The sequence below is a fragment of the Macaca fascicularis genome, chromosome 7 (genome assembly GCF_037993035.2).
Source record: "Macaca fascicularis isolate 582-1 chromosome 7, T2T-MFA8v1.1".
In the NCBI taxonomy this organism is placed as follows: Eukaryota; Metazoa; Chordata; class Mammalia; order Primates; family Cercopithecidae; genus Macaca; species Macaca fascicularis.
In genome coordinates, this window is record NC_088381.1 from 131,828,665 (window position 1) to 131,856,509 (window position 27,845).

Here is a 27,845-nt window from a genome sequence, read left to right on the forward strand (position 1 = left end):
CTCCTATAAATCTTCAGATGTTCTTCAGAGAGCCCCTTCCTACTTTACCAGTTAAAGACATACCAAAATTAGCTTTGAGGATTTGGCAGTAGAATTAGAATGAGGTTTCTATGATCTCGTTTGCATTTTTTTTTTTCTTTAGGAAGCACTAATAATTTATAATACAAAGAGTCTGGCCAAGTATTTGAAAGCTGTGGAAGAACTGAAAACTAATGTAACCGAGGACATAAAGATGTCTTTAGAAGAAAAGAGTAGAGATGTGTGTGCCGAGTGGGAGGTAAGAACATGCGTATGTCTCTGCACTTACGTTTTTCTATGTCTGATCCTGGGCTGTCGGTTGTCAGAGCCATCCCTGGGGTTTTCCTGCCTACACTGTATCACTGGTGGGCTGGTCCCTGCAAGCTGCAGTCCCAGGGTTCATACAGAGTTTCATAGCAGAATAGGTCTAGGCTTTGGTGGCAGACAAACCTGGATTCAGCAGCTATGACGCTGAGCAAGGTAGCTAACTTTTAGGAGCCTCCCTGATAAAAATGAGATAACACCACCTACTGGGTGGAATTGATGCAATGATTTGTGGAAAGCATCTACCACTGAGATTGTGCTCTGATAATTAATGGCAATTAATATTAAATGATAATATTGAAATGTGTAATTAATATGATAATTAAAATGTATGTGTCTATATCTCTATGTGTAAGAGGATTGAATATGTACTGTTAAGGATCCTCCTAAAACTCGTTTTAAAATAAACTTTTTTTTACTTTAAAATAGTTTTAGATTTACAGAATTACTGTAAAGATGGTGCAGAGAGTTCCAGTGTACCCCATGCCCAGATTCCTCTGTTATCAGCATCTTACATTAGTATAGTATCGTTGATACAATTACTGGGTCAATGTTAATACGTTGTTTTTTCTAGCAGTTTACTGTGACAGGTTGATACATTATTATTACCTAAAGTTTGCACTTTATTGACCTTTTCACAGTTTTCCCCAGATGTTCTTTCTGTCTGTTCTAGAATCTCATCCAGGATAAACATTACATTTACTTATGTCTCCATGGGCTCAGTTATCTGTTTGCATACAGTTTCCCTCAGTCTGTAGCTTGTCTTTTCATTTTCTTAACAGTGCCTTTCACAGCTAAAATACATTTCGAGTTTGAAAAAAAAACCCATGTTTATGGGCCTGGGATGTTTTAAAACATCTCCCCCCAAAATATATGGATGAATCAGAATGGCACTTAAGCTTTGTTTCTGTCCTTTTGTCACTACACATGTATTTATTGTCACTATAAATACTTTTTTGTATATTTTGTTCCTGTGGTTAATATATTCCCCCCCCTTTTTTTTTTTGCAGTCTCTTCATCATGAACTGTCTTTATATGTTCAACAACTGAAAATAGATATTGAAAAAGGGAAGCTTAGTGACAATATTTTAAAACTTGAAAAGCAAATAAATAAAGAAAAGAAACTTATCCGTAGAGGAAGGACCAAGGGTCTCATCAAAGAACATGAGGTACAATAACGTGTTTCCACTTAAATTTCGTCATCATTTTGGGGTTTATCTTAAATGGTTGTGTGTATCTTTAGTCTAGGATGAAACTTGAAAATTACCCAGCCCTCCTCTCCCCTGGGGATGATCACTTCTGTGCTTCACAGAGCCTGTGCTTCTTACTTTTTAGAAGTGAGAAAATTCGGCACTGAGTTAATATTTTATGATTTCTCTTGATGTGTCTCAATGGCCCCTGTCCTCAGACTCTGGTCACAAATGTGTCAACTGTTACTAAAGTACCCATAGTTGGCTTTTGTCAGTATACAGTGTCCTCAGAAGCACAGCTTTTGAGAAAACGAGCAAATCAGGGTATAAAGCAGCTGGGGCAAATCTCATGATCTTTTTTTGGTCTCCATCCTATTTGATTGCTTTTATGTATGTGACATTTCTGACCCTTTTTTTTGTTTCTTTTTAAGTTTCTACTGCTATGGCTCTCCCACTGTCAGTCTCTCTTGCTTTATATAATTCTATATCTATCTATCATCTGTCTATCTATCTATGTAGATATATATAAATATAGATGTAGATATGTAAATACATAGCAATATATAATTTGCAGTGAGTTCTTTTTAGTGTCTTCACAAATATTCCTTTTTATTGTATTATCTTAGTGTTTTGCTTTTGAAGAAGGGGGTCTCCACCTCCACTTTTGGCTAATTTCATGCTTCCCTTAGGCGATTTTATGCACTCTGGGGTTTGACCTGCCTTCTCTGCAATGATAGTGCGTCAATTTTTCTCTCCAGCTGAGTCGTTTCACCTGAATTCTATGTTCTATTTCTCACTGATTAGTAGATATCACCAGTGTTTTTTGGAGAACTCAAATTCAGTGAGCTCAAAACTGAACCAATAACATCTCCTCTCAAAGGTTCATTTTGTATTCTGCCTCCTGGTAATGAATGGCATTGCTGTCTCATGACGCCCTTCCTCTCCTTCCTCCCTTCCTTTCCACTCAGGCTTAATTAAATCTGTTGCCAAGCCCCATCTGGTATTCTTCAGAACAGCTTCTTCCTTTCCAGTAGTGTTGCCACTTATCTAAGCCAGGGTTCTTTTCTCAGAATGATGATGGTTGCTTCATCTCATCTTCCATACCAGCAGCAGAGTTGTCCTTTTGAGCCACAAATCTTACGTCGCCAGTTCGCCATACCCCCAGGACAATTCCAGACATTTTAGAAGGCCACTTAGTTCCTTCATAGCCTGGCCCAGGAAACCCCTTTAGCATCCCTCCTGTGCTGTGCAGTCCAGCCCCACGGGAGTACTGGTCCTTTGAGACATCTAGTGCTTTTCATTATCTTCGTGGTTTTCGTCCTCTTGGTGGTCCTTCTGCTAGCAATAACCTCTCTCCCCTTTTACTTGGAGAATTTGCCCTTTCTTCCACGTATAGTTCAGATGCTTCCCTCTTGTGAGGCAGGCTTTCTCTGACTCCTTCAGGCACGTAGGCTCTATCATAACACTTAGCACACTCTATGCTGGTTCTTTGTGTGTCTAGGTTACTGAACTGAAAACCCCTTTAGGGCTGACTCCTTCATCTTTTTTTCTCCAGCGCCTATTGTTATAGCACATAGATGGCCTATACAAGAACGCATTGTTAAAACCACACACATCTGTTAGTTTCTAGTCCTTATGGAATAATCATGTAAACTCATCTGAAGCACATTTCCTGCTTTATTTCTTCAATTAGGCTTGCTTTTCTGAGGAAGGCTGCCTGTACCAGCTTAATCACCACATGGAAGTCCTGAGGGAGCTGTGTGAAGAGCTGCCTTCACAGAAGAGTCAACAAGAAATGAAGAGACTACTCAAAGATTATGAACAAAAGATAGAAAGACTTCTGAAATGTGCTTCCGAGATTCATATGACACTGCAGCCCACAGTGGGAGGCACGTCGAAAAACGAGTTAGTACTTCATAAGAATAGCTACCCTTCGGGATAAAACGAAGCCTTTTGCACAATTAGATGACATTAAGCGTTAGTCATGCTTGTTTAGGTTTCATATTTCTTGCTCTCTTTTAAACACGCAATTTTGATTCCTTTCTAGGGGGACCATCTCCACATCTGAGAATAGAGGAGGGGATTCCCACAGTGAGGCACCATTTGCAAAATCAGATAATCAACCATCAACTGAAAAGGTGTTAAATGTGGATAATGTGTTTTAGAAGTAAACCCAATGTAAAAGACCAAGTGTACCATAATTCACTTCTCATTAATTAGGTGTTGGTTATAATTATCCGATTGTTTTTCTCAATGGAGAATTTCCACTTACACAATGCAAAAGACTGATTTTCAAATGAGAATGCAACTAACCAAAGCTATAGCGAGCATAACCTGATCTTCCTCTGAGTACACAAATAGTTCTTTCTAGCAGAGACCCTTTTGAACCATTATGAATACCGATTATCTGTGTACATTGTTATTGAGGGTAGAAGAGGTTGAGTTTGATCTGTATAGATGTTTCCATTTCATTGAGATGAACAAGTTCATTTATCATTTGCGTTTTCTGTTGCATTATAATGTATTTCATTTTCTGCGGGAATTGAATTTTCTAAATTCCTAAAGTCTAGATAATTTGATATTTACTGTATACTGTAGTCCAGACTGCCAATCAGAACATGTGGAGGAAGGAATGAGGCGAGGCGGATTTGTTTTTGGAGGTCTGCTTCTGCATGGTAGGCTTCTGTCTAGTTTTGACTATGGGTATGGAGTCTCAGGCAGAAATAGCATTTTGGGGCTGGGAGTCTTCCTTTACCATGCTGCCATACCAATTAGAAGGTGCAACTCCCCTCTGTCCTACGGAAAGACTGTTCTCTGAGCTGAGACATCCCAGAGAAATTGTATTATCTCCTCGTTTGAGGTATAAAGAATCAATGATTTATTTTTGAACATAAAGCATTTATCTTTTCCAGATAATTAAGTATGTTTAAGATATTTTGTTTACTATTTTGCATATTCCCTTAGGCAATGGAAGCCACTATGAAGTTTAACTTGGCATCAGAGTTAAAGCCTCCGCAAAAAGAAAGCATTATGGAAAAGGATTACAGTGCATCTGTAAATAGTTTACTAGAGAGGTAAACTCTTTTTAAACAACTGGAAAATCCACCAAAAGTCTTTCATCAATGCAAACATGTTATACTTTTTAAAAATTTTATTTTCAGCTGGGCGCGGTGGCTCAAGCCTGTAATCCCAGCACTTTGGGAGGCTGAGATGGGCGGATCACGAGGTCAGGAGATCGAGACCATCCTGGCTAACGCGGTGAAACCCCGTCTCTAGTAAAAAATACAAAAAACTAGCCGGGTGAGGTGGCGGGTGCCTGTAGTCCCAGCTACTTGGGAGGCTGAGGCAGGAGAATGGCATAAACCTGGGAGGCGGAGCTTGCAGTGAGCCGAGATCCGGCCACTGCACTTCAGTCTCGGCGACAGAGCAAGACTCCGTCTCAAAAAAAAAAAAAAAAAAAAAAATTTATTTTCAGTTAGTCATCATTTTGCATGTGGTCCAGTAACTTAGACAGAAATTTCATGGTATTTCCTCACATGTAGTTGACAGTAATTTTAAAATATTTCTTTGTATTATTTTATTTTTCTTATTTTTTTTGTTTGTTTTTTGTTTATCTTTGTGTTATTTTATTTTTATATTTTTGGGACAGAGTCTCATTCTGTTGCCCAGGCTGGAATGTAGTGGTGCCATCTCGGCTTGCTGCAACCTCCGCCTCCCAGGATCAAGTGATTCTCCTGCCTCAGCCTCCTGAGTAGCTGAGATTATAGGCACCTGCCACCATGCCCAGCTAATTTTTTGTAGTTTTAGTAGAGATGAGGTTTCACCATGTTGGCCAGGCTGGTCTCGAACTCCTGACTTCAGGCAATCCACCCGCCTTGGCCTCCCAAAGTGCTAGGATTACAGGTGCAAGCCACTGCGCTTGGCCTGTGTTATTTTAAAAATTAACTATTGTGATGTTGCATTTCATTTTGCCCAGGTATGATACATACAGAGATATTCTTGAACACCACCTGCAAAACAACAAATTCACAGTTACTTCTGATTTCTCTAGTGAAGAGGACAGGAGTAGTTCTTGTCTGCAGGCCAAACTGACAGATTTACAGGTAATTACCAAAAATATTATTTCTCTGGTTATCTTGTTTATTAGAAAATAGTACCACTGTGAGTCGGGACATCCCCTTTTCTGTTGAGGTCACATACGCCAAATGTTTCCAAAGAACTCTCTTTGCTGGATTGCATTTCTAATGTCACCCTATTATAAAGTGATTTTCTTTCAGGTACCAACCCCAGGAAAGACTTTGGTTTAGGGTCTTAATTTACTGCTTATACTCTAATCTGGTACTCCAAATATTGTGGCTTGAAGAGTTTTTGTGTATTTATTTCTTTTTGTGCTTCAAACTTCAAGGGAATTTATCAAAAACAATGTGTTTTTGAAGGGAATTTCATCCTGCTCCTGGGTTGCTCCAAAGTTAACCAGCCAGTGACTCTGAATGTTTGTTTCAGTCCTTCATCTTTACCAAATGATCACATTGTCTAAAATTGCTGTACAGTGATTGTTGACTGTCTGATGTTGGGCATTTAGGGGTAGGCAGTGGAGGGAGTTTTCACTCTAAATGATGGATTCTCCTCCTAAAAAGCCTTCAGTGGAAGTTATTGCAGGTGACTCAGAAACAACAGAAAGAAGCAATCTATTAGTAGTTGGCACACAAATCACAACTTCTACAAATAATATCTTTCCTAGTTTGAAGATGATCTGTGCATTGTCGTGCATTCTTGATGCCCACCCTGAGTGCATTAGAGGGAGCCCTCCCAGATGGAGGGCCATGGGTAGTTCCTACAACATCCTTCCACTTCTAGTTTCTTTTATTTTATTATACCAGGTCTCAGTCACACTCTACCATCTGACTGCTCTCTATTTGTCATCTGAATAAGCAAAATTTATATGTTAAAATCCCTGTTGCTCAAGTGATGGATTTAGCATGTTTTCATCACAATTAAGAAACTGTCTTGAGACATTTCTCCAGTGACTGAATAATGAGTTGGTTAGAAAAACCATATTAATCTTTGGGTAAAGTGAAGAACAAATTATACTGCTGGTTGCTGATCTGTCAGTAGTATTATATAGCAATGCCTTACTGAAAAAAAAGAATCAAGATAAGGAGCTGGAATAGTATAGAATTATAGATGTTAATAATAAACCATAAATTAATTTAATTCACTTCTTATTTATATAGAAATAGTTTTGGTTCACTCTAGTTTTCTTTTAGTTTAGAAGGTAACAAAGATTTCCTATCCAGAGAAAACAGAATATCTGTTCTTACATGTATCTGTATTTTTCTGAATTGTATTCTGGGTAATTACCTTAGGGGAAGGGAGTTTGGGTACCTTTGAAAGCCACCTTGTCGACTCCCTTGACTTCATTGAATGAGTCCTCTGAGAGCACAGTTAACGTCATTGTTCCCTAAAGGATAGTTGACTTGTAGATGGTTGGAAAATATTTTAAAACACATTTCCATGTGAAACATTGTGTTTGCCTCCACAGTTGGTGAATGTCTCATGTTTTAAGAACAGAATAATTGTGCCTATTAACCCTATTAGTTGATAAATTGATTAATGTGTTCCATCTAGGTCATAAAAAAAGAAACTGATGTTTGCTGGAAAGAGTTTGAAATTATTTCACTGAAGTTAGAAAATCATGTGAGTGACATAAAGAAGCCTTTTATCATTAAGGAAAGAGACACACTAAAGGAAAGAGAAAGAGAGCTTCAGATGACTCTTAATACCAGGTAAAATTCTGAGATCTATTAACTATGAATCTAATAAACTCACTAAATCCAGTAATGCCATTTTAAGCAAGACTATTGCTATACTAAGTATGTTATTTTGTTTGGATGTCACAACAACAGTAAGAGAGGCTACCATTAGGATTGCATTTTTCTGATAAGGAAACTGATACTCCGAGAGGTTAAATGTTAATAATACTAGGCCACGCTGCTACCTAGAAACTTGGTAGAACTTAAGGTCTGCCAAGGTTCAAAGGTCACAGTCTTTCCACTGTCTCCTTTGGGCATGAATTTGACCAAGTCGCATAAACTCTGTGGGCATTAATCTCTTCATTTCTGAAATGAGAGTGTTATTAGGACCTTGTATACATAGAATATGTACCCCCAGCATATATTCCTCTATATATAGGAAAAAACTGAGGCTCAGAGTCTATATATTACTTACCTATGGTCCCACATTTCAATTTCTTATCAGTGGAGCCTATTCTTTGGACCCCATTATATTTGTAATATGGAAATTTAACAAATTATTCCATAATTAAAGTAATTATGAGGTTTCTTAGTTGTCAAGGTGAAGTTAAGTTACAATTCTGTTTTTATTTCAAAAGAGAGAGAAAGGCTCAGTATGTTTTACAATTTTCCATTCAGTGTGGTATATATTACCCTGCTAAGAATACTTTGGGTCCAGGCACGGTGGCTTCTGCCCATAATCCCAGCACTTTGGGAGGCCAAGGCAGGCAGATCACTTGAGGTCAGGAGTTCGAGACCAGCCTGGCCAACAGGGTGAAACACTGTCTCTACTAAAAATACAAAAAGAAAAAAAAAAGAATACTTGGGTATTGGGATGCTTTTTGGAGTGAAAGGAGAATTCATTAATTATACTGAAACAGCTGGAGTTGTCTGGCCCAGTGGGTCATTTTTAACCTAGCTCTGCTGCCTCTCACTAAATAAATGTATGTTGAATGAATGAATGAATGAATAAATGGATAGATGGATGAGCATATGAAAGAATACTTGGATATAGCAACCCATTCATTCTTTGGCATTTTGAATCAATGGGTTTAGGTATTAATGTGATGATGTGTATATATCATTGTATGTCTATTTATTGGATAATTATTTTCTGTTCTTAGTTCAGTAATTGTGTTAATCAGTTTTATAGGATATCTTTGTGCTGTGTTTTCCCCTCACGTCTGGTTTACCTTGCACCCAGGATGGAATCTCTAGAGACAGCACTGCAGCTTGTGTTACCTGTGGAGAAGGCATCACTTCTTCTCTGTGGCTCCGACCTGCCTCTCCATAAAATGGCCATCCAGGGATTTCATCTCATTGATGCTGATGGCATTTATCAACACCTAAGGGTAAGTATGTAAGTTCTCACAGTGATTTACAGAATAATCAAGTCTTCTGAGATTTATAAATCTTTATGGAGTTTTAATTATTCGTCATAGCATAGATTAAGAGTATAAGTCACGACAAATTTTTTTTCAGTAATTTAGACTTGTTTTTTATTTCTTAACTCTTTAATTCCTTACAAATTTGGAGGTAGGTACCGTGGAGTACATAATGAGGTATTTTCTTTGAATTCAAAAGGAAACCTTGTTTATGAATGCCTTCTTCAGTAACTGAATTCCTAAATATACTAGACTCATGCTTAAATGCCATATTCTACTGTTTTCTTATTCTAAATGCCATCTTAAATAAAAATATTTGTTTATTTTTCAGATTATAAAATTGTTTTCTGAACAGTTTAATATCTGATTATTTGCTTTGAAGCAATAGATTTATGTGCTTGTTTTCTTTTTGGGATTGAAACATCAGCTGGGACATCTGATCATTTGTAATTAAAATGTTTCCTTAGGTAGAAACTGTCACCTTTTGTTAAACTGAAACGCATTTTTCTAGATCAAATCTAGTCATGCAGTTTGGGGCTGGTTTCTCACAAGCAGTCTTTCTTTTTTCCACCTCAGTTTTTTAGCTTTTCTTATCTTTGTTTTAGAATATCCAAGATTCTACTGCAAAACAGATTGAAATATGTAACCGCTTAGAAGAGCCAGGCAACTTTATATTAAAGGAATTACACCCATTTGATCTACATGCAATGCAGAATATTATACTGAAGTACAAAACACAATTTGAAGAAATGAACCACAAGGTGCAGAGGAGTGAAGATACTCTGAAAGCTCTGGAAGACTTTTTGGCATCTCTCAGAACAGCTAAACTCTCTGCTGAGCCCTTTATAGACCTCTCAGCCTCAGATACACAGGTGGCACAAGAAAATACTTTGACAGTGAAAAATAAAGAGGGAGAAATTCATCTGATGAAAGACAAGGCCAAACATTTGGATAAATGTTTGAAGATGCTTGATATGAGCTTTAAAGATGCTGAATTGGGTGAAGACACCTCCTGTGAAAACCTTCTTGGTGCTTTATCAGTAAAGTTACCTGAGACACATGGCTGTGGGGTACAGGAGGAATTCACTGAGGAAAACAGATTACTAGAGGCTTGTATCTTCAAAAATAATGAACTCCGTAAAAATATTCAAGATGTGCAGAGTCAAATCAGTAAAATTGGTCTTAGGGATCCTACTGTTCCCGCTGTGAAACATCGGTAAGTATTGTCCATCCATTTCCATCCAAGATGACTAGCACCTTTCTGTATTTTCACCTCTATTAGGTGAAAGATATTCTTCCTATGTCTTCCTGCTTCTATTCCATCCCACTGTATTCAGTGTTCAGCATTCTTTTCTGTAGACTTTTCAGGCAAACTTCCTTTTTGTTGGTATTGTACCTGTACAAAACGTGGCATAATTTTTCTTTCCTCTTTAGAGTGTGTCTTATGGACAAAGAAGTGGTGAAGTCAGATATGCATAAAGTACTGTACATGAGTTACTACCGATTCCCTTGTACTTCTGTCTGTTTACTGTGGAGTTCTCCTCGGGACGGATGACTGGCAGACTCCATGCATGTGATATTAATGAAACCAGTGGTGGAAGATGCATGTGCCACATCTTGTCCCTGCTGCTTTCTTAGTTATTTGGTCTCCTTCTCCTCCCGGCAGGATTAGGGTGGGAACTGAGTGGAAGGGCAGGAGACTGAATTTAAGAGGCAATCTAAAGTTCGTGTTGATTCTGGAGATGGAGCAGAGTTGCAGTAGACTGAGGTTGGCAGCCTTCTATATACCTGCTGCCATTTTAATTCCAGCATTTGGAGTAGGGCCTTCAAATTCCAAAAGCTAAAATGTTAGCAAGAGTCGCTTTTGTGGAATTCTTTCCCTCTCCTCTCCTCTTCGCTCCTCTCCTCTCCGCTCCGCTTCGCTCCCCTCCACTCCTCTCCCCTCCCCTCTCCTTCTTTCTTTCAATGGAGTCTTGCTCTGTCACCAGGCTGGAGTGCAGTGGCATGATCTTGGCGCACTGCAACTTCCCGGGTTCAAGTGATTGCCCTGCCTCAGCCTCTCGAGTAGCTGGGACTACAGGTACATGCCACCACGCCTGGCTAATTTTTTTTTTTTTTTTTGTATTTTAGTAGGGACGGAGTTTCACTATGTTGGCCAGGATGGTCTCAATCTCCTGACCTCATGATCTACCTGCCTCAGTGTCCTAAAGTGCTGGGATTACATGCGTGAGCCACTGTTGTGTTTTTTTGTTTGTTTGTTTTTGAGACAGAGCCTTGCCCAAGCTGGGGCACAGTGGTACGATTTCGGCTCACTACAACCTCTGCCTCCCAGGTTTAGGCGATTCTCCTATCTCAGCCCCACTTGTAGCTGGGATTATAGGGTTGTGCCACCATGCCTGGCTAATTTTTCTATTTTTAGTAGAGACGGGGTTTTACCATGTTGACCAGGCTGGTCTCGAACTCCTGACCTCAGGTGATCCACCCCCTTTGACCTCCCAAAGTGCTGGGATTATAGGCGTGAGCCTGGCCTCTTCCTCTTACATGCCTGGCCTCTTCCCCCCTTTCTAAATCTGTCTCACTTTCTGTCTCCTCCTCTGCCCACCTTTAGTTCCTCAGGCTCAGTGGTCTCTCAAGGGTCTTTAGATGACCAAGTCCTCAGTGTAGTCAAGTGTGCCTTTCCCTCTGAAATGCCCCACACCCTCAGGCTCAATGAAACTTTCATTCTTAGGGAATCCCACCACTGCATGCGATTGTACCACTGCCCTCCATCCTGGGTGACACAGTAAGACCCTCTCTCAAAGAAAAGGAGAGGAGAGGGGAGGGGAGGGGAGGGGAGGGGAGGAGAAGACAGGGGAGGGGAGGGGAGGGGAGGAGAGGAGGAGAAATTCTATTTAAGGTGGAAGGGATTGCTACTGAACAGGATTATCAGGGAAGGTCTCACTGAGAAGGTGGCCTTGGCATCAGATGAGAGGAAAGAGCAAGCCACTCGAACCTGAAGGAATAGCCTTCTAGGCAGAGAGAGCAGTAGGTACAAAGGTCGGTTGTGTTTTTAGAGAAGAGGCAAGGAGGTGAGAAGGTGCAGTAGTGAGGGGGAGATGTAGCTTAGCTCATGCAGGAACTTTTAGGCTGTTTGATGACTTTGGCTTGTTCTTCTAGTGACATGGGAAGTCATAGCAGGGTTCTAAACAGAGGGAAATGTGTTGGTTTTCATCATAACCTGTTGTGTCTGGCTGATGTGTTGAAAATAGACTGTAGGAGTTGAGAGAAGACATGGGAAGTCTGGTTTGACCTATTGTAATCCCTGGTAGGGATGAAGCTGGCATGATCCAGTGGTAATGTGGTAGAAAGTGTTGAGATTCTGTATATAGTTTGAAGATAGAGAACAGATGATTTATTGACACATGGACATGGGGTGTAAAAGAGATATTGGGGTCAAGAATGCTTCCAACAAACATTGGAATCTTCCTCTGGGTTCAGGTGCTCTTGCCTCTCATTATCCGTTGTGTCAATGGTAACTTGAGCAGTGAGTAAGAACTGAGTTACCATTAACTGAGATGAAAAAGACTAAAGTTTATCAGCCTTGGATGAAATTTTTCAGTATTGAATGAAAGATTGGGTGTGCTCAGTTTTAGAAATGATATATTCAAGATATACTAGACATTCAAGCAGCAATATCAATAAGACACGTAAAAATAGATGGCATTAGGAATCAGGAGAGAGGTCTGGGCTAGAGGTGTATATTTGAGAGTTTTCATCATTTTACAAGGCTGTTTAAAGCTATGAGATTGGATGAAATTTCTGAGGGGAGTGAGTTTAGATAAACAAGAGAAGAGGTCCAAGTTGGATCCATACTCTGGGCACTCCGTATTGAGGGATCAGGGAGATGAGGGGGAACCAGCTGAAGAAACTGAGAACGGAGAGGCCAGTATAGTAGGAGGAAAATCAAGAGACTTCTGGGGCTACCTGAAGAAGGCATCTCAACAAGGAGGAAATGACCAAGTGTCAAATGCTGCTGATTAGTGAGGTGAGGTGAAGATTGAGAGTGGAACAGGGATTTTGCAATGTGGAGGCCAGCTGTTACAGTAGGCAGTAGAGAATGAAAACCTTATAGGAGTGAATTGAAGAGAAAATTGGAGGCCAGGAAGTAGAGGCTGTGAGCAGTTTAGCAATTTAGATTTAGGTGAATGGTGTTAATCCCTTCAGTATTACTTTATCCTTAAATAACTCCTTTTTGATTGGGAGAGCTTTTTGTACATAAAGGAGAAGTGCAAGATTTCTCTTGTCTTTGTCTTTCTCCTTGGCCACCCCATCCTTCTTAGGATCCTGTAGTTCTTGGTCATTCACCTTCTCCTCTTCTGCCATATCATGCTGTCTTGCCCCTACATAAGCACACATATGCGCTTTGTCTCTCTCTCTTTCCTCTCATGTGTGTGTTTCTCTCTCTTTCCTCTCATGTTTCTTCATCACAGAAACATGTTACTGCTAATGGTTGTGTATATTTATTATATTTATTTAAAGCACCAAATTAATATTCTGGAAATGCAGCCAGGCACAGTAGCTCACACCTGTAATCCCAGCACTTTGGGAAGCTGAGCCAGGAGGATTGCTTGAGTCCAGGAGTTTGAGACAAGCCTGGGCAACATAGTGAGACCCCATCTCTACAAAAAATAAAAAATTAGCCAGGCGTGGTGGTGTGCATGTGTGGTACCAGCTATTCAGGAGACTGAGGTGGGAAGAAGATCACTTGAGCCTAGGAGGTTGAGGCTGCAGTGAGCTGAGATTGTGCCACTGCACTCAGCATAGGTGACAAAGTGAGACAAGCAAAACAAAATAAGACCAAAAAAAAAAATCAGAAAAATTCTGGAAATGCAAAGAGCCTCCCGAACTCTGTAACAGGAATGTGTAATATTGGCATTAACCTCATGAGGACAAATTAAGGTTACTGTGCCTCCGCAGGTTACCCATATTTGTGTTGAATCAGTGGTTAACAGTTGGCTATCAAACTTTTTTCTCATTCATAATCAAGGAAAAAATCATTAATCAGACTGGATAAGGTTCTAGATGAATATGAAGAAGAGAAGATACATTTACAAGGAATGGCTAATTCTCTTCCACACTTCAAAGACGGCAGAGAAAAAACTGTGAATCAGCAGTGCCAAAATACAGTACTCTTGTGGGAGAATGCCAAAGCCTTGGTCACCGAATGGTAAGGAAAAAAAGAATCCCTCTTGAATCTGAAAAATTGTCTGTAGCACAATTAACTTTTTCAAACTTCTGGGTTGAAAACACATCTCTGTGGACCCAAAGGAGGGCAAACCTAAGGATTTCCCACTGGAGTTCACAGGGCCAGTGTCTGGGACAAGACCTAGAATTGTAGATTATAGCCAGAGTGCAGCAAAGAGGTTCTCCATGAAGCGTAACACATACACAATATGGTGTGTTTATGCTCATTACCATCCCAACTGGGTTGGTTTCCTATTGCTGTAAATCACCAAGCAAATCACCACGAACTTAGTGGCTTAAAAAGAACATGGATTTATTACCTTATGCTTCTGGAGGTCAGAAGTGGTAAAATAGGCTGCGTGAGGTGGCTCACACCTGTAATCCCAGCACTTCGTGAGGCTGAAGTGAGAGGATTGCTTGAGCCTACATGTTTGAGACCAGCCTGGCCAACATGGTGAAACCCCATCTCTACAAAACATAAAAAAATTGGCCAGACATGGTAGCTCATGCCTGTAATCCCAACACTTTGGAAGGCTGGGGTGGCCGGATCACTTGAGGTCAGGAGTTCGAGACCAACCTGGCCAATACGGCGAAACCCCATCTCTAAAAAAATATAAAAAAATTAACCTGCATGCTTGCAGGTGCCTGTAGTCCCAGCTACTCAGGAGGCTGAGGTGGGAACATCACTTGAGCCTGGGAGGTTGAGGTTTCAGCGAACCGAGATAGCACCACTGTACTTCAGAGCGAGATCCTGTCTCAAAAAAAAAAAAAAATAAAAAAAATAAAGCTGTGTTCCTTCTGGAGGCACTAGGCAAGATTCATTTCCTTGCCTTTTCCATGTTCTAGAGGCCTCCTGCTACATTCTTTGGCCTGTGTCCCCCTCCTCCATCTTTAAAGCAGCAGTGCAGGATCTTCAAATCTCTCTCTGCCCTCTGTTCTGTCATCACGTCTCCTTTGACACCTCTCCCTGCCTCCCTCCCAGAAGGACCCTTATGATTACACCAGGCCCACACGGGCAATCCTGGATAATCTCTGTAGTTTAAGATCCTTAGCTTAATCACTTCTGCAAAGTCCCTTTTGCCTTGTGAGGTAACCTGTAAGGTAACATTCACAAGATCCAGGGATTAGGCCCAGGCATCTTTGGGAATTGGGAGCATTACTTTACCCCATGCGCCTACTTGAATGGGAGATGTTGCCTGTCAATAACTGCTGTGTTTCCTGCAGAGTCGGGGCTAGTTGCAAAAATTTTCATAATCTTCAGAATTCCACTGGGGTACATCTCCTGTTTCCTACTGGAACCTGAGTGTACAGGAGTCAAGATGAACCCTGTATGTGGTATTTGATCTAGTCTACCCTCTGACTTTACTGAGGAAAGAATTGAGATTCAAAGAGGCTAAAGTAACTTATCCAGAGTCTCAGACTAAGCAGTGCCCAGCTGTAGTAGAAACCAGGTGTCCTAACTGCCACATTGTCTCACTGCCTTACGTTTTAAAAAGGACTAAATCCAGAATGAATAGATTAGATATATAAAAGGCCAGGCATGGTGGTTCACACCTATATATAATTCCAGCACTTTGGGAGGCCAAGGCAGGCGGATCACCTGAGGTCAGGAGTTCAAGACCAGCCTGGCCAACATGATAAAACCCCATCTCGACTAAAAATACAAAAATTAGCCAGGCATGGTGGCATTTGCCTGTAATCCCAGCTACTCAGGAGGCTGAGGCAGGAGAATTGCTTGAATCCAGGAGGCGGAGGTTGCAGTGAGTCAAGATCGCACCCCTGCACGCCAGTCTGGGTGAGAGAGCAAGACTCTGTCTCAAAAAAAAAAAAAAAAAAAAAAAAAAAAAAAAAGAATAGATACAGAAACAACCTGTGACTTGCTGAATTGATACTGAAATAATCTGCCAGAGTTACGTTAAGGCGGCTCTGTTTTCTGAGATGTCTTTTGGTTAATGATGAAATTGAGATGCTGATTCCTTAGGGTGATGAATCCTGTGTTTCTTTGTAGACCTTACATCTGGTAACTTTTTAATGTTCACCTAGTGACAGTACTAATCAGAGATTATGCCATCTATTTGCCAGATATATTGATGTGCCATCATTCTTAGGTTAAATTGGTAAAAAATATTAAGAATCACATCAAGAGGAAAAGTCCTTTACGCCTTATTCATCATTTATGTGGTATACTTGCAAAGAGAAGGAATGGTTTTGCTATTTTTGGACATTTAGCTATTGTATATTTTTCTATTCATAGTCTTGAACAATGTGGAAGAGTTTTGGAGCTCTTAAAACAATATCAGAATTTTAAAAGCATCTTGACAACTTTGATTCAAAAAGAAGAGAGTGTCATCTCCCTGCAGGCTTCGTACATGGGAAAGGAGAACCTGAAGAAAAGGATAGCAGAGGTGAGTCCAGCTTCCGTTAGAAAAAAACTGCACAGCAACCTCACTGACAGGCCTGGTAGTAAAGAGAGATAGATTAAGTCATTTTGAAACTTCATTTAAAAGAAGTTACTAGTGACCCTATTTTACCGGGTATCTAAAAATGTGTTGTATTTTATCACCAGGGCTGGAAAAAAGAAACAGGCGCCGAGTTGATGGTGGGTCTCTTCTGTTTGGGTTTTGATGTTGGGGCTGTGTTTCTGCTCATGCCTGCCGCCACCTCTGTGAGGCTGTAACAGCCTTTGCACTGACTTTCTGTTTACAAGGAACCTGACCCTGCATTGCAGGCTTGACGGAAGATGGTGGGAAAATCCTCTCTGTTGTTAGTGGAGTAAGGAAAAATTAGCTTTTATTTACTCATTTTCTGTGAAGATGTGCAAGCTTAATACCACGTTCTTCCATCTGTGTTTATATTCTAAGAAGAGTAATATTTTTGGACACTAGGTGTCATTATTTTCTATGATTTTATATGGTTATCAACCAGAGTGGCAGAAGAATGGAATAGTTAGAAAAGAATATACTACACTGCACTGTGTGACTCTACACCAGAAAGTTTCTTTCTTCCCCTCCTCTCCCCTCCTCTCCCCTCCCCTCCCCGCAATTCTCCTGCCTCAGCCTTTCAAGTAGCTGGGATTACAGGTGCGCAACACCACGCCCAGCTAATTTTTGTATTTTTAGTAGAGACAGGGTTTTGCCGTGTTGGCCAGGCTGGTCTCAAACTCCTGACCTCAGGTGATCTGCCCGCCTCTGCTTCCCAAATTGCTGGGATTACAGGCATGAGTCACCACACCTGGCCTTTTTCTATTGATTTTATAAGTACTAAGCTAAAGTGCTATAAAGGTGTCAAAAGTATGTGAAATGTAGTTTGCTTGATATACTTGGAGGTTGGAAAGCAATTTTATTAAACTTTCCAGTTGTTAAGAGCAGCATCAGTGAAAGCTTAAATAGGACAATTTAGTCCTTATCTAGAACTATTAACCCTGAAGCTCAAGTGACACCCAGAATGTCAGGAATGGCCCTTGTCTGGGACCCACTTTCTCAGGCTTAGTTTCTTAGAGCTGGCCAGTCGGAAGCAGCCCTATTTAGATACCAGCTGTACAATATATGACTGTGTAGCTGGTTTCTTGTCAGACTTAATCAAAGCTGTCAAGACCATGAGCAGATAGTCACAGTTGCTTAGATGTAACCTGTCTGGTTCCCTCTGGTGGAGGCAGCTTTTGGGTTTGGCTGGTCTTGGGATCTAGAAGGGTCCTGTCCTCATTCAGTAGATTTAAAGAGCTCTGGTTTCCTAGGTTCTTAGAGACTCCAGCATGTTCAGCCTTACCAGATCCTCTTGGGCTTGTGTCCCAGTTCGCATAGCCACCCTTCTGCCGTGTCCCCGATAGCAGTCTCCTACCTTGTACTCTTGTTTTAGGATCAAGGTCTCTGCCTTACTCAACAGACCCTGAGACCCTCCCTTGTATGCTGACCAGATATCTAGTCCCTCTTGACTTGCAGCTTTTCTTGTTCATGCAAATCCTCCTCACTTCTGGCGCCCTTCCTCAGCCCTGTTTTGATGAGTGTCAGTTACGATGCCCCATGCTGCGTGTGGCCTGTCTGCTGCTCTTCCCGCTACCCCATAACTCTATAACCTTGTAACTATAAACTGTACTTTGTAGATAAGTTATTTATCTGACTAATAAACTTCTCATCACCTCCAGGGAGCTGACTCCTCTCCTGGGTGAGTCTCCCTAATTGGAATCTAGGCCCAGGTCTTGGCCTTTCTGCCATCATTAGCTCCTCTGTGGCTATCATAACTGGACCTCACCTCTGTCCTCAGCTATATTTCACAGCCCCAAGTCCAGAGCCTCCCCAGAAATTCAATCTCTGTGGGTATGGAGGGAGTCCATCCAACCAGGTGAAAGAGGGCCTGAGAGTCTAAATGTGTTTCTCTTAAAAAATGTCATCCAGTCTTTCTGTTTGAGGCTAACTGTATTTCGGCCTTAATGATTACCTTGAAGTCATTTCTAGCCTTTTGAGATTCTGTAGCACAAATGGCCTTGCTTCTTATTGGCTTCTCTGCACCCTCCCCACTATCCCATCTCCTTCTAGACCAAGGTTTCAGCTTTAGTTTTGGTGAGTCAGTTACTCATTCTTCAGCTTTCCAGCTTCCCAACTTCTCACCTTCCACCTGAGAGTATTCTCATCCTCTGTTCTCTGTGTGCTTGTTGGTTTATACCATTTTAAATTCTTTTCTGTTGTTAAAATAGCATGTGAGGAGGAAAGAGGGACAAACATATATATTTAATCCACCGTGTTAAACTTGTTATTTCACTGTTTTAATCACTGCATAAAACTGCCTGCCCTGAAGACATATTTGAAGTATGTATATAGCAGAAGTAAAAATTAATGAACTCTGCTTTGTCTGTACTCCTTACTCAACTGCAAAAGGTATTTTTAAAATTAATAAAATAATTATAACTACCTTTAAGAAACAACAGTCCCGGCTTTCCTTATTTTATTAAAATGAGAATTGTACCTCTAGTATATGGGTACTTCTATGTTTGCTGAAATAATCTTTTATTTTGTATGAAAGATATGGAAGTTTTAATACACTAATATTTAATTCTTTTGTTAGGTTTTTAAAAAACTGTGAAAAAAAGCAGATTTTAGTACTAATTATTAACATAACTTTCAGTTAATTTTGTGATGACACAGGTACTATCTTCACAAACAGTCCATTTCTGTAGCATGGATCTTTATCCTGCTTTGCAGCAGTGCCTGGAATATGATACCACTGAGAACTTTTGTCCTTCAAAACTGTGGTAACCTGGATGTTTATCTAGGATATGGTGACAAAGTTCTACCCTCTTTAATGAAAGACAGAAGTGCAAAATGTTAGACTAGAAGGCTGGAATGTCAGGAGACTATTAAAGTTTGGAAATGTCAAAGTGGGCCTAGTTCCCTTTATTTTACTCCTTCCATTGCTGTAAAACAAAACCCATAGTTCTGCCAATGCTAAAATTACACTCTCTTGCCCTTTCTTTTCTCATCACCCTGTGGAAGCTTGTGCTAGTTTAACAAGAAAGTTCTTTGCAGGCAAAAAAAATTTAGTTTGTTCAGTTAAATGAAATATATCAAATGAAATTTTTTTTATTTAATTGAACAAACATTTTTGCTTAAAAATTTTTTTCCTCAATAAATTTTTTTTTTGGTATATTTAGGGAGTACAAGTGCAAGTTTCTTTTTTTAAAATTTTTTAAATTTTATTTTATTATACTTTAAGTTCTAGGGTACAGGTGCACAACGTGCAGGTTTGTTACATATGTATACATGTTCCATGTTGGTGTGCTGTACCCATTAACTCGTCATTTACATTAGGTATATCTCCTAATGCTATCCTCCCCACTTCCCCCCACCCCATGACAGGCCCCGGTGTGTGATGTTCCCCTTCCTGTGTCCAAGTGTTCTCATTGTTCAATTCCCACCTGTGAGTGAGAACATGTGGTGTTTGGTTTTCTGTCCTTGTGGTAGTTTGCTGAGAATGATGGTTTCCAGCTTCATCCATGTCCCTACAAAGGACATGAACTCATCCTTTTTTATGGCTGCATAGTATTCCATGGTGTATATGTGCCAGATTTTCTTAATCCAGTCTCAAGTGCAAATTTCTTACATGAGTATATTGTGTAATGGAGGAGTCTGGCATTTTAGTGTACCTATCACCCAAATAGTGGACATTTACCAATAGGTAAATTTTCAGCCTTCACCCCTTTCCCACTGTCTCACCTTTTATAGTCCCTAAGGCCTATTATTCTACTCCATATGTCTGTGTTCCCCCTTTGCTTAGCTTCCACTTATAAGTGAGAACATATCGGTATTTGACTTTCTGAGTTATTTCTCTTAGGATAATGGCCTCTACTTCCATCTTTGTGGACAAACATTTATTGTGTTCCAGTGCAGAGTTCTGAACCAGGAGAGCGAAGGCCTGGGTTTTGATCTCAGCTCTGCCAGTGTATCAATCAGCATCTAGTTGGAAGACAAACCTCCCCAGTTATTGATTTTTCATTTTAAAGATTTTATTTAATATTAATTTTTAAATTAGCCTTTATTTTGAGATAATGGTAGACTCACATACAAAAGTAATACAAAGAGATCCCAAGTATCCTATACTGAGTTTCCCCAATGGTAAAATCTTGTAAAACTAGAATATCACAATCAGGATATTGACATCAATACAGTCAAGATAAAGAACATTTTTGTCACTACAAGGATTCTTCTTATTGTCATTTTCTAGCCCCATCTACTTCCCTCTTCCTCCCACCCCTTCTAATCCCGGACAACCACAAATATAGTCTCTATTTCTATAATTTTACTATGTTTAAAATGCTATATAAATGAAATTATATAGTATGTAACTTTGGGATTGGCTATTTTCACATAGATTATTCTGTGGAGATTCATTCAGGTTCTTCCATATATTGATAGTTTGTTCCTCTTTCTTGCTGAGCAGTATTCCATGGTATGAATGTGTCACAGTTTAACTCTTCACCCACTGAAGGACATCTGGCTTCTTTCCAATTTTGGACTATTATGAATAAAGCTGCTGTAAACATTTGTGAAGGAGTCTTTGGTGAATATAAGTTTTTGTTTCTCAGGGATGTGTCCAGGAGTGTGCTTGCTGGGTCATATGTTAATTGCATGGGGTTTTTTGTTTTTGTTTGTTTGTTTGTTTGTTTTTTGATGGAGTCTTGCTCTGTTGCCCAGGTTGGAGTGCCATGGCACAATCTTGGCTCACTGCAGCCTCCGCCTCCTGGATTCAAGCAATTCTCCTGTCTCAGCCTCCTGAGTAGCTGGGACTACAGGTGCATGCCACTACACCTGGCTAATTTTTTTGTATTTTTAGTAGAGATGGGGTTTCACCATATTGGTCAGTCTGATCTCGAACTCCTGACCTCAGGTGATGCACCTGCCTGGACCTCCCAAAGTGCTGGGATTACAGGCATGAGCCACTGCTGTAATGGTACTGTCTGGCCTGCAGGGTTTTTTTGTTTGTTTGTTTGTTTTTGAGATGGAGTCTCACTCTGTTGCCCAGGCTGGAGTGCAGTGGTGCAGTCTCGGCTCACTGCACGCTCCGCCTCCTGGGTTCATGTCATTCTCCTGCCTCAGCCTCCCAAGTAGCTGGTACTACAGACACCCGCCACCACCCCGGCTAATTTTTTTGTATTTTTTGTTTGTTTGTTTGTTTGTTTGTTTTTGAGACGGAGTCTCGCTCTGTCGCCCAGGCTGGAGTGCAGTGGCGCCATCTCGGCTCACTGTAAGCTCCGCCTCCTGGGTTTACGCCATTCTCCTGCCTCAGCCTCCCGAGTAGCTGGGACTACAGGCGCCCGCCACCGCGCCCGGCTAATTTTTTGTATTTTTAGTAGAGACGGGGTTTCACCGTGTTCGCCAGGATGGTCTCGATCTCCTGATCTCGTGATCCGCCCGTCTCGGCCTCCCAAAGTGCTGGGATTACAGGCTTGAGCCACTGCGCCCGGCCTATAATTCCTTTTTTTATATGTGTTCCTGAATTATATTTGCTAGTATTTTATTAAGGATTTCTGTGTAAATATCCTTGAGAGATATTGTAGTTTCTTTTTGGTACTGTAAAACTGGCTTTCATAAAATTAATTGGGAGTGTTTCCTTCTCTTCAGTTTTCCAGGAGAGATTGTATATGATTGCTGTTAAATCTCTTTTAGATGTTTGATCAAATTCTCTAGTGAAACCATCTGGACCAGTAGATTTCTTTTTGGGGAGCTTCTACATTATTCATTCAATTTCTTTAATATTAATAGGGCAATTCACATTATGTATTTAATATTGGATGAGTTGCAGTAGTGTTTTTCAAAGTATCTGTCCATTTCCTCGAAGTTTTCAAATTTGTGTGTGTAAAGTTATTTGTAGCATTCTCTTATTATCTGCTTGATGTCTGTAGTGTCTGTAGTGGTATCCCTGTTTCATTCCTAGTACTGGTATTACTTTCTTCTCTCTTTGCTTTTGTCAGTCTTTCTAGAAGTTTTATCAATTTTACTGATCTTTTGAAAGAACTAGCTCTTTATTTTATTGATTTTTTTCCTAATGTTCTTGAATTTTCAACTTAATTGATTTCTGTTTTAATTTTTATTATTTCCTTCCTTTTGCTTGCTTTGGGTTTATTTTGTTCTTTTTTTAGATTCTTGAAGTGGTCATTTAGATGATTGATTTCAGATTTTTCCTCATTTTTAATGTATGCATTTAGTGCTATAAATTTCCCTCTCAGCAATACTTTAACTGTGCTACACAAGTTTTCGTGTTTTATTTTCATTCCATTTGATGTATTTAAAAATTTCTCTTGAGACTTCCTCTTTGACTCGTATTTAGAAGTATGTTGCTTAGTTTCCCAGTGATTAGTTCCCAGTGATCTAATCCCAGTGATTAGAATCCAAGATGTCTTAGAGTTCTGTGTATTTTATTCAGATAAGTGCTTAGGTTCTTTGATATCAAAAAGATGATTCTCATTAGGCAGATGTAGGGACTGTCTTTTTTTTTTTTAATGCCATTGAATGCAGATGCTTTTTTTTGGCAGGTAGAATCTTATTTCACATGGATAAGAAATATGGTTTTAGACCACTATAAAAATTTCATCATGCCAAGTGGGAGGAAATTTGAGTATAGGATTAACATTGAACCAATGGTTAGGATGCTAAAAACTTTTCATTGAGAAAGTGGGACAATAAAAGCCTACTTTAAAAAAGAACAATGTAAGAAGGTATTACGCTTTGTTGGATATTGTTTTTAAGCTTAATATCCAACAATAGAATTGTGATTCTTAGCTGTTTGTCTATATCAATATATCAAAAATAACTTTCATATCTTTTTTACAGATTGAAATTGTCAAAGAAGAATTTAATGAGCATTTAGAAGTTGTAGACAAGATAAACCAGATCTGCAAAAATCTACAATTTTATCTAAATAAAATGAAAACTTTTGAAGAACCCCCTTTTGAAAAAGAGGCTAATATTATTGTGGATAGATGGCTTGATGTAAGTGATAATTTCATTGACTGCAAATTTAATTTTGTTTCCAATTTTTTTTGTGTCTTTAGTATTTTTATTTAATTCAAGATTCGAAAATACTCATTGTAAAAATGTTCAAGTTATATAAAACTTAGGAATGAATTTTAACCCCAGAGTTGGGACTACTAACAGATGGGTTCATCATCTTGTACATATAGAAATACATACTTGGCTTTTTAAAGATAAGTTCATTAATGTATTGCCTGTTCATGCAGTATGCTGATGTTTAACTACATATTTAATGTAATTTTGGTTGAGTAGTAATGATATTACTAGTTTTTATTAATTACAAACTAAGAACTCATCTGCATTATGTTTTCATCTGGGGTTTTTTTTTTTTTTTTTCCGAGACGGAGTCTCGCTCTGTCACCCAGGCTGGAGTGCAGTGGCGCGATCTCGGCTCACTGCAAGCTCCACCTCCCGAGTTTACGCCATTCTCCTGCCTCAGCCTCCCGAGTAGCTGGGACTACAGGTGCCTGCCACCTCGCCCGGCTATCATCTGGGTTTTTAAAAGCACCATTTAACCAAAAAAAAAAAAAATGTAGTTTAGAAATGAAGAAGACTAGACCAGGTGTGGTGGCTCACACCTGTAATCCTAGCACTTTGGGAGGGAGGCTGAGATGGGTGGATCACCTGAGGTCAGGGATTCGAGACCAGCCTGGCCAACATGGTGAAACCCATCTCTACTAAAAATACAAGTATTAGTTGGGCATGGTGGTGCATGTCTTTAATCTCAGCTACTCGGGAGGCTGAGGCAGGAGAATCATTTGAACCCAGGAGGCGGAAGTTGCAGTAAGCCAAGATGGCACCACTGCAGTCCAGCCTGGGTGACAGAGTGAGACTCCATCTCAAAAAAAAAAAAAAGAAAAAGAAATTAGGAAGATTGTTGATTTAAATTGCATATAAGCTGCAGCAAATCAGGTACGTTTTATTTTTTTATTTTTAATTTTTAAGAGAAAGAACTACATGATATGTTAAAGCAAATTTTTGTTGACAAATAAAGCAAATTATCCAGTAATAGTAAACTAAAATTTTATTTTAAAACAGTGTTTGGCTGAAACGGTGGTTTTCAAACTTTTCACAGCTACATGTGTTGTTTCTCTTTTTAAATTATGGTAGATAAATGAAAAGACAGAAGACTACTATGAAAATCTTGGTCGAGCTCTAGCTTTGTGGGACAAACTTTTTAACTTAAAAAATGTCATTGATGAGGGGACGGAAAAGGCCCTTCAAAAAATGGAATTACATCAATTGACTGAAGAGGACAGAGAAAGGCTGAAGGTAATTTAACAGATAAAATACATGCTTGGTACACAATTGACATTTTTTTATTTTTATTTTTTATGAATATAGTCAACAAACATATTACGATGCTCATATGTGACTTTGTTATCAAGAAAATCACAGATATTTTTGGATCATTATTCAATTGTTGAATCTATTACCCTTACCACTACTTTGAAAGTATAGGATTTAGTAGGTCTATTGCTAGATCTTGTTATATAATAGGGAAACATGTGCTAGTATTATGTATCACAAATTGTTTTTAATATTTTGATAATTATCATGTAATTCTTTTCCTTTGTAATTCTACATTATTTAGTTTATGCTTTATTTTTAAAATGCTATTACACAAGGGATCTATAGGCTTCACCAGATTGCCAAAGGGATTGGTAGTATGAAAAAGATGAAGAATTCCTAGCAACAGCGCCAACTAAATGCATAATTGCTCCTGGGTAGTGAAACAGACCCCAGGGGTTGGCAGACTTTTTCTTTTCTTTTTTTTTCTGAGGCAAAGTCTCATTCTGTCGCCCAGGCTGGAGTGCAGTGGCACAATCTCGGCTCACTGCAACATCCGCCTCCTGGGTTCACGTGATTCTCCTGCCTCAGCCTCCTGAGTAGCTGGGATTACAGGCGCACACCATCACGCCTGGCTAATTTTTTGTGTATTTTTAGTAGAGACGGGGTTTCACTATGTTGGTCAGACTGGTCTTGAACTCCTGACCTTGTGGTCTGCCCACCGCAGCCTCCCAAAGTGCTGGGATTACAGGTGTGAGTCACTAGGCCAGCCAGTAGACTTTTTCTTAAAGGGCCATATAGTAAATATTTTAGGCTTGTGGATCATTTGCCTCTGCCACAACTGTTCATCCCTGCTGTTGGAGAATGAAAACAGTGAGAGACAATATAAATGCTTGAAAGTAGCTGGTTTCCAGTAAAAACTTTATTTATAAAAACAGGCTATCAACCCTCTGGCTATAGTTTGTTAACCTCTGATCTAGACCATGATTATAGACAACCTTCTTCGTATTTGAATTAAACAATGCCTTATAAAGATTAGAAAAAATACATGGCTATGTATCACCATCTTTATACAGCTGCAAGAAAAACTACTTTTTAAAACAACAATCTCAGGTTGTGGCATCTGGAAAGAATCAAAGTTATTTCTCTTTCACCTCTAGGAAGAATTCTTCCTAATTTCTTGTTTGTTTACATATTACTTGTTTGAATCATATAAATTTGTTGTCAGCTGGGTGTGGTGGCTCACACCTGTAATCCCAGCACTTTGGGAGGCTGAAGCAGGCAGATCACTTGAGGTTGGGAGTTTGAGACCAGCCTGGCCAACATGGTGAAACCCTGTCTGTACTAAAAATACGAAAATATTAGCTGGGTGTGGTGGTGGGTGCCTGTAATCCCAGCTACGTGGGAGGCTGAGGCAGGAGAATAGCTTGAACTGGGGAGGCAGAGGTTACAGTGAGCAGAGATGGTACCACTGTACTCCATCCTGGACGACAGAGGGAGACTCCGTCTCCCAAAAAAAAAAAAAATTTGCTCTCTTGCTAGGTCAGAAAGCAGCCGACTGTTGCCAGTTATATATGGTTCAACGTAACATAAGAATGTATGCTAATGCCTCAAATCTTATTTTGTCTCTAATTCTCACTTTTATTCACTCTTTAATTTATGTATTTATTTTTACACATTTGGAAAAAGTGTTTTAACTGTTTGGAGATTTCGAGTTTCTTGGATATATTATAATAGGTATTAAGTAAAACTGATTTTCTAAGTATAAATGAATCATTTCTATTAAATTTGTCTTGGATTACAGGTTGTTTAAAAATCTGATGTTAAGAATTGTAAACTGACAGCTGTGGGCCAAAATCTGCTAAAATTGTGTGTGCGTGTATGTGTGTGTGTGTGTGCATGCGTGCGGATGCGCACATATGGGGTATGCAATTTATAAATACGTTCATGAAATTGAATGCCTTAAGGCAGACTGTGCATTCTCTCATGGCACAGGCCTAGCCTTTCTCCTGTCTTATACCTAGAAAGACACTTGGTTGTAGCATTTGCCTGACCCCTGAAGGCACTTGGATTTGTAACTTCTAGGACACTGAGACACATGATTATGGGAAATTCAAGGGGTCTCTCAGTTTCTGTATATAAACACTAGTAATTATGGGTATCAGAAAATAAGGTATGAAATAAAAAGACACTCTCCTTTAAAATTACATGTTTTAGGAAGAATTACAAGTCCATGAACAAAAAACTTCAGAATTTTCTAGAAGAGTGGCTGAAATACAGTTTTTGCTCCAAAGCAGTGAAATACCTCTTGAATTGCAGGTAAGAATTTTTATTTAAAAGTTTCAGTTATTGAGGCTTCAGTAAGCCATAATCATATCACTGCACTCCAGCCTGGGCGACAGAGCAAGACCCTGTCTCTAAAAGAGGGAAAAAAAGGCCCAATTAAAGATTCTCTATAACAGGGGTGTCCGGTCTTTTGGCTTCTCTGGGCCATATTGGAAGAAGAATTGTCTTGGGCCACACATGAAATACACTAACAATAGCAAAAAAATTTCATAATGTTTTAACAAAATTTAGGAATTTGTGTTGGGCCGTGGATTGGACAAACTTGCCCTATAGCCTCTGAAATAACGCTTGTAAACCATGCATTCTAAACCTAAAATAAAATTAGGATCATTTATTCAATTCCTATGTTAAGTCCCACCAAATTTCTAATAGTGGATATAGTTAAATATATTTATTCCATATTTAGCATGAATGATATTATATTTTTGTATTCCTTTATTTTCCCCTCACCTATTTCACAGGCCTCAGGTATGGAGGGCAAATGTTGCCTGTGCGTCTATGTAAAGTAATGATGATTTTCTATGTGTTTCTTGGGTATAGGAAGGAGAATTTCACTCAAGTCATCCTAGGTTTATTATTTGCTAGATGGAGAAAGAGAGAGATTGCCCCAAGTATGATTTTCTGTTGTGTGAAGAGATTTGTTTTTGTTTTTCTTAGAGCTAGGTGCATAGTGGTTGAATATGAGCGCTGGAGTTAAGACCTTCTGGGTGAGGTTCTGGCTGTACTACCTACTAGCTTTATGATCTTGGACAAGTT

At 39.5% G+C, this 27,845-nt stretch overlaps 1 protein-coding gene across 12 annotated transcripts in view; it reads left to right on the plus strand.

Moving 5' to 3' along the window:
• The window catches only part of SYNE2 (spectrin repeat containing nuclear envelope protein 2), a 376,210-nt gene that overhangs the window by 142,707 nt on the left and 205,658 nt on the right, over positions 1-27,845 (plus strand). For all 12 annotated transcript variants that reach the window (XM_065548888.1, XM_065548887.1, XM_005561459.4 and 9 more), the window contains exons 22-35: positions 143-277; positions 1,353-1,511; positions 3,226-3,437; positions 3,580-3,670; positions 4,497-4,606; positions 5,509-5,635; positions 7,161-7,318; positions 8,529-8,676; positions 9,315-9,925; positions 13,736-13,915; positions 16,187-16,337; positions 23,253-23,411; positions 24,564-24,725; positions 26,961-27,062. In XM_065548888.1, coding sequence (XP_065404960.1) covers positions 143-277; positions 1,353-1,511; positions 3,226-3,437; positions 3,580-3,670; positions 4,497-4,606; positions 5,509-5,635; positions 7,161-7,318; positions 8,529-8,676; positions 9,315-9,925; positions 13,736-13,915; positions 16,187-16,337; positions 23,253-23,411; positions 24,564-24,725; positions 26,961-27,062 — 2,505 coding nt within the window. The remainder of the gene's footprint in view (positions 1-142; positions 278-1,352; positions 1,512-3,225; positions 3,438-3,579; positions 3,671-4,496; positions 4,607-5,508; positions 5,636-7,160; positions 7,319-8,528; positions 8,677-9,314; positions 9,926-13,735; positions 13,916-16,186; positions 16,338-23,252; positions 23,412-24,563; positions 24,726-26,960; positions 27,063-27,845) is intronic.